Below are 13,118 nucleotides of genomic sequence, written 5' to 3'. Positions count from 1 at the left end.
GTGTTCTTTGTTATAACAATGCTGAAAAAGTTGACCCCTTTCTCTTACATTGTGAGTTCAGCAAACAAATTTTGTGTCATACATTGAAGCTACTAAACTTGAATTCGATTTTCTAAAAACAAAATTAAAATTTAGTTGTTAGCATGGAACTACTCAAATTCCAGAGGAGATTCAAAGAGATTGAGAGACGTCATATCAATTGCCATCTCATGGGATATATAGAGGTCAAAAAATAGCAAAATCTTCCAAGATAAAAAGATCTCTTTTCAGTAGGCCTCAAAACGATGTTATTACAAATTTATTTCATTAGAGTCGTGCATTCTTTTCTTCTGACCCTTCAAATTGGGAGGAGTTTCTCATCTCTTTTGCCTCCCTCGACTTGTAACTTTATATTAAGACCCTTTGTTATTCTCCTTGCCACTCAAGTTTCTTGCTTAAGACTAATTACACACCATCGTGTGGTAAATTTTGAAGAAGCCATTTATCCCTTTTAATAATAGTAAAATGATTTTTTCAATTAAATTTTCTCAAATAATAAGTGCAAAGTTAGGCCTTGGTGTCTCAAGATCCTAGTTTCGATTCTTCAAACACTTGTGATTTACCTGCTAAATTATTAGAAATATTTAGTGTCGCTTGAGTGAGTCAAAGGGTTTGCGCAAATAAAAATTTTGGGTCATCAAAGAGAAAAGAAAGGTTAGCCCCTTAACTAATGGGCTTTGCACCCTTCCATGGGCGGATGTAGTTTCTGTTCTCTATTGGGCTTTTTAGCCCAAGCTAGAGAGAGAGCCATAAGGGTAAAGGGAACAGCAGAAATGGTCCCTACAAAACCTACCATAGTACCCAGGCGAAGGAAAAATGTCACTTTAATTAACAGTTGCCTAAATAAGAAATGAAGCGTCACAAGGCAAAGTTCAATCAGGCAGAGTACACCCATTAAAAATGGCAATCATTCAGACATTAAAGCACGTACTGTGATTCCTCTGATGCTATGCCCCATTGTTGGCTCCCACTCCCTTTTTCAGCTTCACACCCACTAGCTCCTAGGGACCCTCATTTGGTACAAGCAATATAATGAATCAAATAAAAAAAACAATTTATAATTTATTTATATATATATATATATATATGAGAATCATATTAATGTTGGGAGGATATATGGGTAAGCTTAATATATATGAGTGAGCACCAATTTAATTCAAAAACTTTAATTCATTGAATTTTAGGTCCAATCATATATATAAACACTCATTATCCATTTAATTTTTTTAATGTAGGACAAACTTATAAATAGAATTCTTAACAAATTAACCTCTATTTTTTTACCCTTTTTTTATTAAAGTAATAATAATAATAAAGAAATGTAAGTACTTGTTATTCACTTGCCTCCATTTCCCATGCCTTCTCACATTCAATTCTTGTCAAGTTTTTTCATTTTGGAGAGGGAGAAATGATAAAAAAAAAAATTATCAAAAAGACTATTTAGGAAGCTTCTAACATTATTTCCTTGACATCTGTTTATAATTTTGAAAGAAATGTCATGATGAATGCATTCATATTTCAAACAATGAGACTTCTAATTACATTCATGACTTATGGAATTTTAATATAATTATTTATTGTGATGCTGCATTTAATTTTGGAAATCAAGTTGGTGCAAGCATCATTTTGAGGCGAATCAAGTTGAAGTTTTAATTATAAAGATTAAAGGTAGCAAGTGTTGTATCAACTTACCAAGTCGAAGCAACAGCTATTAGGAAGGTCTTGCTCCAAGCCAAAGTAAAGATGATTAGCAAGATGCTGATTCTACCTAATATTAAAGGGATGATTGGTAATACCAATAGTGAAAAATGCTCTTCATAAGAGTCACAAACAGTCATGGAGGATTATTCATTTTACCTCAAACCCCATAATTTTTTTGTTTGAAACAAGGAAAACAATAGTAAAAGGAAAGAAAAGTTTAAATAAATTCACTTTTTTATATTTATTTACTTGAATTTTTTTTTTTTTTTAAAGAAATAGAATATGTATAAAACAATGCTAATTTTTTTATTTTAATCATATTGGACTAAATTTTATTTTTTAAGAAAAGACTTTCTTTTTATCTTTATTTTTTTCTTTCTCTTGAACACAATCATTCCAAACAAAATCTCTATACATAGTTGAAGTCTTGAATTTGATATAAAATGTAAAAAGAGTTGTTTTTATCTTATACATATATCATGCCTCCTAATATAAAAGAATAACAAGGCCCAGCCAGTTCAGCTCAAGTGGTAAGAGCAACTTGTGACTTTTTTGATCCTAAGGTCACGGGTTTGATTCCCCCTTGAGACATTACACCGGTAAATTATCAGGAATGCGTCAATGGGTGGATCCCAAAGCGTTGCGATGGTAGCTGAAGTCCCTAGGTTATCGAAAAAATAAATGCATAACAAGAAGTAAAAAGTAAAGATTAAACATTAGCCATCAACCAAACAATTTCACAATTTCTAAAAAAAAATATATATTTTTCACCGCCATTTGCTAAAATTTTAATTATTACTTAATTAATTAAAATATACATAAAAAATGTGATTAATCTAGCAACTTTATTCACTAATTAAAATCTTGATATAATAGAGCATTTTTTGTACATGAAACCAACTAATTAACAAATAACCCTGAACAATATTTATAAGTAGGTGACTTTTTTTTAAATTTCAAGTACAGGAAAACATTAAATACATTCGCATGCTAATTAGTATACCATAATCATATCACGTAGCATCAAACATATATTAACATATAACTTAAAATAATTGGATCTTATATTTGATGCACTGAACATGCACAAAATCTCAATACATCTATTGTTAAGAATTTCACTTGTGAGTTTGTCATACTTTGAAATATTGAGTGCATAATAGGTATTTATATATATAGTTAAGTCCAAGATTCAATAGGCTTAAACTTTTGAATCAAGATGGTACTCATCTACAATTATCAAGCTACTTGGTGCTAAAACCTACATGCAAATATGTATATGCAGCCCATGTTTTTCACATGCCTAGGTCTCCTATGACATAGAGAGTTCATTCTTGGCATGCACTCCTGCTATGGCTACCAATATATTATAAATTCAATCTAAAAAGAAGAATCAAAAGTGGAAAAATATTATTGATTGGTCAAACATGTTGTGCCTGTACCTTTCCACATTTTTCTAGTCAATTTAAAAAAATTTCCACGATTATCCATGTTTTTCACATGCCCTAGGTCTTGTAAGATAAAAGAGAGTTTATTCTTGGCACGCAAGTAAAAGTCCTCGTAGAAGATATGATCCCTTGGAACTGAGATTTATTCACTTTTAAGTATCTAATGAATCAAGATAACCAATCATCTCAAAATAAATAGTCATTTTTTGGTATTCAGGTCCGATTGGGATTGTTTGAGCAATTCTCGCCTCCTATGGCTACCAATGTCATTATTGGTTCCCACAGTCAATTGCACCACTCGTTCATAAATAAACTCAACATTTTGAGTTTGAAATTAAATAACATGTGAAGAAGGTATTAAATCTAACATATTTTTTGCTGCTAGTCTAATTTTTGATTATGTGTATTTTTTAAATTTTGACTAACATTATGTTTGGCAGTATGAATTTAAGACCAATAAAATTCATTATATTTTAACCAAATCCAATACAAATCCAAACTTTTCCAAGCATAAGATAAGTTATTTCTACTAATGCACTATAAATTTATAATCCACTATTTACCTTATAGTGCATAGACATTCATCATCTGTTTTAGAATAATGCATGATGACTTTTACATCATCATTTTATCTTAAATTAAATGGTATTTACTATCTTTTTTATTTTATTAATTTATATTTTGTAAATGATTATTTCATTCTTATTCTATTTAATTATAGAGATCTTAAATTTAATACAAAAAAAAAAAAATTGTTATTGCTTCCTCATGTTTACCTAGCAAATGCTCAATAATGCATAACAATATAGATAGTATGTACTTAGTGTGAAAATAGTTTTAAAAAACCATACCAACCGACAAAACAATAGTAAATAAAGAACTAAAATAATAAGTTAGTCTTGATACTACTAACTACTAAGCAAAAAATTATTTTAATTCATGTACTTTTAACTTACAAAGTTATAGATTTGAACTTATTAATTTTATGTAGTTAAAGTTGTTATTTCATGACTAGACCTTATTTTTCTCCTTTTTTAAAGGTAAGCCAATTGCAATTAACCTAATGTTTGGTATATTTGATGGAACAGATTAAAAGTGAAATATAATGAAAAATCACTATAAAGATTAATTTCATTTTATTCTTGTGTACCAAACAAATGAATAATGCTAATACATTAAAGGATAAAATTATAAGACAATTAATATTTAATGTACACATAAATGTCATATTTCAATGCCTAGTAACTATTTCAATAACACCTGCCCTTATTGGGACTTGAACCTCCCATCTCCTCAATAGAGAGTGAGAAGATGAACCACTAGCCCAAAAGCCAAATCAAAATGATATTAGGTTACAATGTTTTTAAAGTTTCTTTTCGCCATTCTCTAACTTACAACATCTTTGCTAAAACTCAAAATAAAATTTTCCTTTAACAAATTTTATATTAACTTAATAATTCTTTTAAGTATTGTATTTATTAGCCAAAAAAAAAGTGAAACTAAACCTAAGTCATCATTTATTCTCAGTATTTGCAAACCCTATTATGCAATAAAAAGGAAAGAGAAAGTTCCATGTTTAAGATCATAGGTGAAATCTCATTATCATGCAGTGAATTAAATTTAAATTTTCAAATTTTCCCATGTCCTAGGGCATGCTTAGTTTTGAAAAGTAATTTTTTTTTTAACATTCGAATAAAAATTTTGATATAGTTTTAAAAATTTTCATATAATTAAATGAAAAAAATATTAATAGATAAATATAAAACCTTTGTAATTTTCTAAGAACTTGAAAAAAAAAATTTCACAACTCAAAATACCCTTAATAATATTAGATTATTGTTGGCCTTATGATATTAATTGGACCAAATTTGCTTCCTATAACCAAGGGAAAAGGGAGAAAAATATGTTAAAAATATTTGATATTTAGAAGAATCTTTTTAATCAGCTCGATGATAATTGATTAGCGCCTTTAATTCATGTTATTGAGTTAAAATTACAATGTTTTTGGAATTTTTTTTTCCATTTTGGACCATGCATGCATTTAATGTTTGAAACTCTATAGGATTATTTTTATTTTATTATTATTTTTTACATGAATATAATAGCGTGGTTCATCACAATGCATTTTCATATCTTTAATTTCTACTCATACTTACATATACCTAAATAAAAATTGCTTTTATCATTATAATTATTGTATGATTGTGATTACGAACGACTCTCTTTTAATTAGTTTTTGCTATTTTTCACAGTAAAAAATTGAAAGCATAATTTTGGATAGTGGTTTTTTGGTACCCAAAAAATACTACAATTAAAACAAATCTCAAAATTTTCGATGAAGCAATCATAATGAAAAGGGTGTGGAGAACTAAAAAAGCAATTGCTTCCTCGCAACGTTAGTCGTTAGGCACTGCCTGGCAAGTGACAAATCAGAATCAATGGATCTTACATGGATATCTGCTTCAGTTCGCATTGCATCACACTCAACAATTCCAGATGCAGATCTCTGCTCTCCCCCTTCTCTTCCTCCTCTCCTCCCTCTTCTCCTCTTCCATTGCAGGTACGGACCAATTCTTGAATCAATTCACCTACTCACGATCCTATGTTCGACATAATCCTTGCATTCATCCTGTTCAAATGCATCGAATTCAATTTTTACAGGTTTCGAGCCGGCGCCATCGCCGGTATCGGGCGATGGAGATGGATCGCCCGCGGTCAATCCCTCTCCTCCGACAGCGGCATTGTCAGAGCCGCCCGCGCCGGCGGAGTCACTCCGGGGTAAGTACGGAGCTCCGGTGCCTGAACCGGTGAAGAAGGAAGAAAGTGAAGACGGCGGCTCGGACGAGATCCCGGCGAGTTCCGCGGAAGAGGACACGGAATCTGCTACGGTGAGGTGGTGCGCTGTGCGGGAGGAGTTCGTGAACTGTCAACATTTTGTGAGTCTATTTGCCCAATCAGATGGTTACACGTGGAAATGGTACGTTTGACACCCTTCGATTTGCAATGCCCAAGCCAATCGACTTGGTACGTGGACCTAGTTCTTGGCCCAGCGGCCCAGATCGTCTACAAACTTGTTTCCATTGTGTCATGGTTTTTACAAGAACAAAAGCCCATAATATATCTATCTTACAGGCTAGGGCCTAGCCCACCGTGGCTATGGGCCATGGATCTTGCAAGGTATAAAATTTTCTTCAATAGCTTCGGTATCTATTGACACTCGAGCATTTCTCGAAACTAGTGAAAGCACGCAGGTTGCACCTATAAGATTTTGTGTTTGATTAATTTTTAATTTATATAGTCTGTTTGGATTATTACTTTTGCTACGAAAACCAATTTGATGTTTCACAATTTGGGGAAATCATGAATTATTACCAAACTGATTTCTACCAAAATAAACACCTAGGGCTTGCATTGGTCTGAGCAGTATTTTTTAGACTTTAAAAATGACTATTTTTTCGAATTTATTTATTGCAAATAGAAGAAGAAATAGAAAATTAGAGCCCTTCAAATAAATATAGCATAGTATAAGAACTCATTTATATTAAACAAAAATATTATATACCTTATTTCATCAATATCAAACTATGAACAATATTACAACTATTATAATCTCAAAAAAAATTAAAAAAACATTATGAAAGTAATGATTATGACTATTCACATCATTTGGAGCATTCCTCATCTTTGACTAGAATTCCCTACCTGCTCCGTGTTTCCCTGAATTCCATTTTCTAATTTGTATGCAGCGTTCAAAGAGATACAACCCTAGAGTGCCTGGATTCTATAAAGAAAGGCCAAGCGGATGTAATAAATCTGGAAGCAGGACTTGCCTACTTTGCATTCATCAACTACTCCATGAAAGCCATTGCTAATGAAGTTTACTGCAACAGTGCTGAGAGCTATGAAGCGGTTGCAGTGGTAAGCAGGGAGGCCTGCATGGCCAACAGGGACATTACTCTAATGGATTTCAAGGGCCTTAGGTCTTGCCATGGAGGATACTCCACAGCTGCAGGCTGGAACTATCCCATTGCTCATATACGAACATCGGTCTATTCTGAGAAAAAGAATGACTGGGAACTTGCTGCGAGTTTCTTCACTGAGGTCTGTGCTCCATCTGAGTTAGAGTTTGAAGGACTGGGCTTTGATCAGAACAGCTCCTGCCAATCAAACAGTGTGTACTTTGGTCACTCCGGGGCTTTTAGGTGCCTACTGGAGGAATTAGGGGACATTGCATTTGTCAAAGGTGACACTGCTCTGCTTTACTCCATGGAAGGGCCTCATAACCAGTCATGGTCTACAAAGTCCCTAAGAGATTTCATGTAAATATGTTGATGGCTTGTCCTTACACAGAATTTTTCTTTTTATTCATTAGTACTTGAATTTCGATCATGTGTTTTCTTCTGTTTAAATCTATTGCATATATGCAGGTATCTTTGTCCAAAAGGGGGCTGCAGAGAAATCAATGGCTATCCAGGAACCTGTTCGTGAGTATACAATTCACATAGTTCTCGAAAAATGTTGATCTTTCTGCTGGTCGTTTCATTTTTTTCTGTGCTAGTTGAAGCTTAAACTTAAAGGCTGCTAAATCTTATCATTGGTAGCATGCATTATGTTCTTCTGATTTTCAAAACCTGGAGACAAGTACAACTTCCTTTTTGTATTGTATACATAGTTTTCAGTTGCTACTGGTTTATCATTGATTGATTTTAAGTGGCTTGCTCTTTTGCTTGATCAGCCTTGGCACTGTTCCAGCTAATGTGGTAATGGGGAGTAACTCCATTTTGAATAAGAAGAGATTGGTCATTTTGCAAACCTTGCTCAACTCCACCACCTGGGTTGATGCTAGTTATACAGGAGAAGGCCACATTATTAGTCCAAGGTACTAAACCCTTGTTTTTCTTTCTCCGGGAATCAAGGTTGCAACCTTTGCTTGGGCAAGATTTATATTTTCTTCTTGAGATGCATCCAATGCTAAGTAAGAAATTTTCCACCATGCACCTCTGCATAAACTGGTTGCCAGTTGAAAGATGAAGCTCAAAGATGGAAGAATAAAATTATTTAAAGCTTTTTTGTACACAAAATGCTAAGATTAAGTGTTTTTTTTTTTTTTTTTTTTGGGCAGTACTCAAGCATTAGCTGCAGTGAAACAGCTTACAAGGTCATACCTTGGGAAATCAGCTTTAATTTCGCAAAGCATACAAGAACTAAACCAGGTCAACCTATCTACAGTAAATAATAATTCAGGTATCCTTCTTCCTTTTATTTGCTGAAGGGTTGACGATTTGCTGTACTGTAACTTTATTATCAACTATCAAGCATATATTTTAACTAGTCCTAGAAGTGAATTCATTGCTTACTGAGATTTATGTGCATCAGTTCTCTTACCAGACATTGGATCATCTTTGCACATTAACCATGTGAACGTCATCACAATCGTCTCAATCTTGACAGTGCTCACGTTACCAGTCAGTGTTCTCTTCTAGATTCTAATAGTTAGAAAAATGAGGGAAAAAAAACATGTATATTTTCATTTTTTGAAGTTCCTAGAATCATTTTTGTATTGAGATTGTGATCATAAAGGGGGGTTACTTTTAAATTTATGTAAGTGATATAAATTGTTATCTTCTACAAAATAAAAATTAGCTTAAAGTTGGCTCCCCCTTTTGTGTGTGGCTTGACTCTTGACTTACCCTTACATAAGAACCCAAGGTAAGACTTAATTAGCTTATTCATCTTTTTCTTTTCTTCACATTTTTCGAACAAACTCATAAGCTAAGTATTTAATTAGGTTAAAGTATATGAACATTCTACCACTTATTTTAACAAAATGATAGCTGAGTATAACTTAAATAGCACGCATAATATAGGTGCTTACAACTTGAATTCCACATAGTGAAATAGCAACTCTAGCCATACTGAATTAAATATGGAAAATGACTATTTAGTTGCCTAAAACACATGGTATTTCAGTATTTTACAAGTTATTAGGCTCAGCATAGTACAGTTACAACAAGTAGAGAGCAGCCACACCTTTACACCAATGATACCACACCCAATGTGATTCCATATCATCTGCTAGAAATTTGTCAATTTGAATGCAAAACGAATTGGTAAATGCTTGAGTGATAGACGGTGGTAGTTAAGGGTAATTCCTTTCTTTTGGTTTTCTATTTTGTGTATTTTATGTGGTTTTTTTTTTTTGCACAAACGGGTGAGTATGGGAGTGTCTAACACTTTTCATGCATCAAAAGCCTTCTACTGCATCGAAAATCTTTAAGTAAGATTTTGCAAATTGTTAGAATGCAAATAGCTAGTGAGTTGACTCACAGCTTCAGCTCCTTGCTTCATCAAAATGAGAGCCATTCTTCCCCTAAGGCTCAATTAAAGGATTTCGTGGTAGAAAAATTATGTAGATTAAATATCCGCAACTGCAACATAAAAATATCAATGCTTAAATTTGATAACATTCTATACTTCTTCAAAGGAAAATTACATTTCATCATACTACAAATATTATCTTAACCATCTAGCGTCCCAAAACCTGATTGGCTATTTAAAGCATGATGCAATTATTCAGTCTAACATTTCAATTTCTCGACTATCAAATTGAAATAAAAGAGAAGTAATGTACGATGCAAATCTAGTGATTTTGCAAAACTTTAAGGTGAAGCAGATATGTTTCTGCTAGCTCAAGATTTCATTAATTTTGATAATAATTAAACACTATGGATGCTTGCCAACAGCCTCTCTGCTACTGCCCATATTTATTTTTGCAACTCATTGATTACACTGATCGTTAAATGCAAAAGAGTTAGGCATTATATACTATGGTCGAAAACTATACATATATAGAATTGGGAGAAAGGTATGAACTTGCATTAAGGAGAGAGTAATCGAGCAAGAGACATATTAGTAATTTTTATTTACACATGCAACTTGCTTGCCACTTTGTGTTTACTTGATAAATTCGAAAGCAAATGACCCTTAACTCTTATTTATTTCTCTGCAATTAGTTTTTTAAATTAAAAATAAATGTTTAGAGAGTAGCAAAGCACACATGTCCACAACTAATAGTGGTCATAATAATAATAATAATTACATTATCCAATCTTTCTCTGATATTTCCTAATTGAGGCGTGCCAAAATATACAAAAGCTGCAAAATAATTAATATTGATACATAATTGTTACTGTGAATAGTTTAACCCATAACTGATCTGGGAATAATCACATCTCCAATGTTGTTGTGCCATGGATCAGCCAAGTGAGTTGCCAAATTCTCCAATGGCCCTGTTCCCGGGTACGCCGACTGCTGAACGCAGAACCCCACGAATGCCAACAACGCCAGGCGCCCTGCACCGCAATCAAATTCACTCTTTTGAACACAACGAAGATAAAAAACGATAGCAAAAGCAAAGTGGAAATAGAATACTCAAGTAGCTAGCGTACCATTTTTGATCTCTTTAACCTTGTATTCTTCGAACTTGGCGGGGTCTTTGGAGTAGCCCAATGGATCGAAAGCTCCGCCGGGGTACTTCTTCTTCTCCGGGTCTTTCTCCATGCTGCGCTGGTGCTCCACGAAGGCTATGGACAGGAACTCGATGACCAAAATGGTGGGGAGGGTACCCCACGGAACAGGGTTCCCCAGGTACGTCGCCTGCCCTCCCGGTATCGCCGCCCACTCTTGCGCCTTCACCCAGTTCCCCAACCCCAAGGCCTCCGGCACCAGTATCCCCGGCTGCATCCATTTCATCAAACACATTCACATAAAATCTGAACTACTTCTCTGTAACATATAAAATTTTGACTTCAGAGAACTTACCACGGCAAGCATAGCCCATCTGCAGTGAATGAGTTCGGACTCCTTGAATCTCTCAAGGTTTTCCGGGACTTGCCCCAGGCGGAGGGGGTCGAATCCAAAGTCACTGATATATATCCACCGCACAAATTACAAAAATCTCCTTAACCAGATCATAGATCTTTGTGTATATGACAGCGTATACCATAATAAGTGCTTTGATTAGATACGTACCCGGGTGCAGAGCCATCGAGATAGGGTGGGCGGGGCTGGCCGGGCATCCAATCGGCGCTGGACATGGTGAAGCGGCCGGACGCGGCTGTGGAGCCGCCGGGAGTGGGCAAAGACACTGAGGTGGCGAATTTAGACTTGGAAGAGGAGAGGAGTGAGGGGCAAGCGGCGGCGGCGACGCCGCAACCCATCAACGCGTTGGAGGCCATTCTCTGAATCAACTAACTGGTTGGTTAACTGGTGGGCGGCTATGGAGGCAGGAAGGAAGGGGCAGTGTGGGAAATGGAAAGAGACTGGTACAGGTATAGGCAACGAGGGGATATGGGCGTATCTAAATGTAGATTGTCATTGGGTGGCGAGGCTTGCTCTGGATAGGGTGAACCACGTGTCACGCAGGTCATCCATTGAGCTGTCCATCTGGATTTTCAGGTTGGTGTTACATCTTATTTGTGTGGTGGGTGTTGGCTTCAAGGAAAAATCTGATTTAATGGAAGTATATAACATATTATATTATTATGTTAAGGGGGCCAAAAAGGATGAGAGTTGAGAGGATGATATTATAAGTTTGTAAAATTGTGTACATAACCTAAAAGGAGAAATTATACAAGAGATCTCTTTATATGTCTATACCTATTTCTTATATGCCTATTAAAAATGGGTATCCATCTCATATTAATGAATGTATGATCAATTTGTTATGTGTTGAAGAGGAGGAGGTTTCTTGTATAATTTTCCACTTAAAAGGGATCTTGATATTAAATTCAACATTAACTAACATAAAACTAAAAACTAAAAAGACGTCAAAGTAACGTCTAGTGCACAATTAAAATCGGAATTGAAATTTAATGGAATCGGAAACGAAATGTCAGATTCCTCTCTTATGTTTGATTCCGCAAAAAATCAAAATCAAAATTATATTATAGTGTTTGCTATATAACATAAGAATCGGAATTAAGTTTAATTTATTAATTATGTCATTGAGGATAAAAAATGTATTCAATTAATTTAATATAGAATAATAATATTATAAATATATAATCATTGCATAATATGATTTTATTAAACTACATAGTAAATATTTTTTTACAATAAAATCATTTTGAAAATTATATACTTGATTATACTTTGCATGTTATACTTTATTATATTTTTTATTATTATTTTGTTTAAACTATATTATTAATATTATATTTTATAGGTATTATTTTTTAATATGTAATTTGTTAAATGTAAATAAAAATATCATGTATTACAACACTATAGCATAATTTATTATTTAACATAAAATAATAATATAATAAAACAATCACCATAGCATTATAAAATAATAGTATTTAATTCTTTTTATATATTAAATCATAATTAAAATTTATTATTGTATAATTTTATCAATGACATTAATAATTGAAATTTTATTTTATTTTACTTATACATAATAATAACCACAACTATATCATAGTATTCTATAATTTTATACTATTCTTTTACTTTTTTGTGTTATAATATTATCATATATAGTATAATATTAATAATAATGATTAAATATTTTATATTAAAAACATTATTATATATTTATATTCAATTATTTTTTAATATTAATATTATTTTTTATATTTTTGTATTATATTATGTTATATTATACTATATATGGTATTATATATTTTTCTATACTATATAATTATTAAATTTTATCATTATATATTTATATTTGATGATAATAAATATTTCAATTTAAATTTTTTTTATTTTTAAGATAAAAAATAATAACATAATAAATCAACAATCATATCACAATTATATCATAATATTTAACATTTAATATTGTTCTATTAATTTGTATACGTTATACAGTTATTATATATAATAAAAAATATTAATAATGATGATTTAATTTTTTATCTT

The 13,118-nt window shown here is 32.7% G+C and overlaps 2 protein-coding genes across 3 annotated transcripts; one reads left to right on the top strand and one right to left on the bottom strand.

The window, feature by feature from the left end:
- Positions 1-5,317: 5,317 nt before the first annotated feature.
- On the top strand, positions 5,318-8,847 carry LOC131165634 (uncharacterized). 2 transcript variants are annotated; one of them, XM_058123583.1, is made up of 7 exons: positions 5,318-5,748; positions 5,850-6,165; positions 6,935-7,507; positions 7,616-7,672; positions 7,924-8,067; positions 8,311-8,432; positions 8,565-8,847. In XM_058123583.1, the coding sequence occupies exons 1-7, from the start codon at positions 5,685-5,687 to the stop codon at positions 8,669-8,671; spliced, it is 1,383 nt and encodes a 460-aa protein (XP_057979566.1). In that variant the 5' UTR covers positions 5,318-5,684; the 3' UTR covers positions 8,672-8,847. The 2 variants fall into 2 exon arrangements, with proteins under 2 accessions (XP_057979566.1, XP_057979567.1); XM_058123584.1 differs by having other exon boundaries at positions 5,529-5,748; positions 8,577-8,847.
- Positions 8,848-10,248: 1,401 nt separating this feature from the next.
- Positions 10,249-11,634, bottom strand: LOC131165633 (chlorophyll a-b binding protein 6, chloroplastic). Its single transcript, XM_058123582.1, has 4 exons — positions 11,220-11,634; positions 11,010-11,112; positions 10,637-10,925; positions 10,249-10,540 (listed from the first exon to the last, which is right to left on the bottom strand). Exons 1-4 carry the CDS (start codon positions 11,423-11,425, stop codon positions 10,389-10,391), a joined length of 750 nt encoding a protein of 249 aa, XP_057979565.1. The 5' UTR covers positions 11,426-11,634; the 3' UTR covers positions 10,249-10,388.
- Positions 11,635-13,118: the final 1,484 nt, after the last annotated feature.

Source organism: Malania oleifera, chromosome 10, assembly GCF_029873635.1.
Source record: "Malania oleifera isolate guangnan ecotype guangnan chromosome 10, ASM2987363v1, whole genome shotgun sequence".
NCBI classification, from domain to species: domain Eukaryota; kingdom Viridiplantae; phylum Streptophyta; class Magnoliopsida; order Santalales; family Ximeniaceae; genus Malania; species Malania oleifera.
This window is presented reverse-complemented; position numbering and strand designations above follow the sequence as displayed.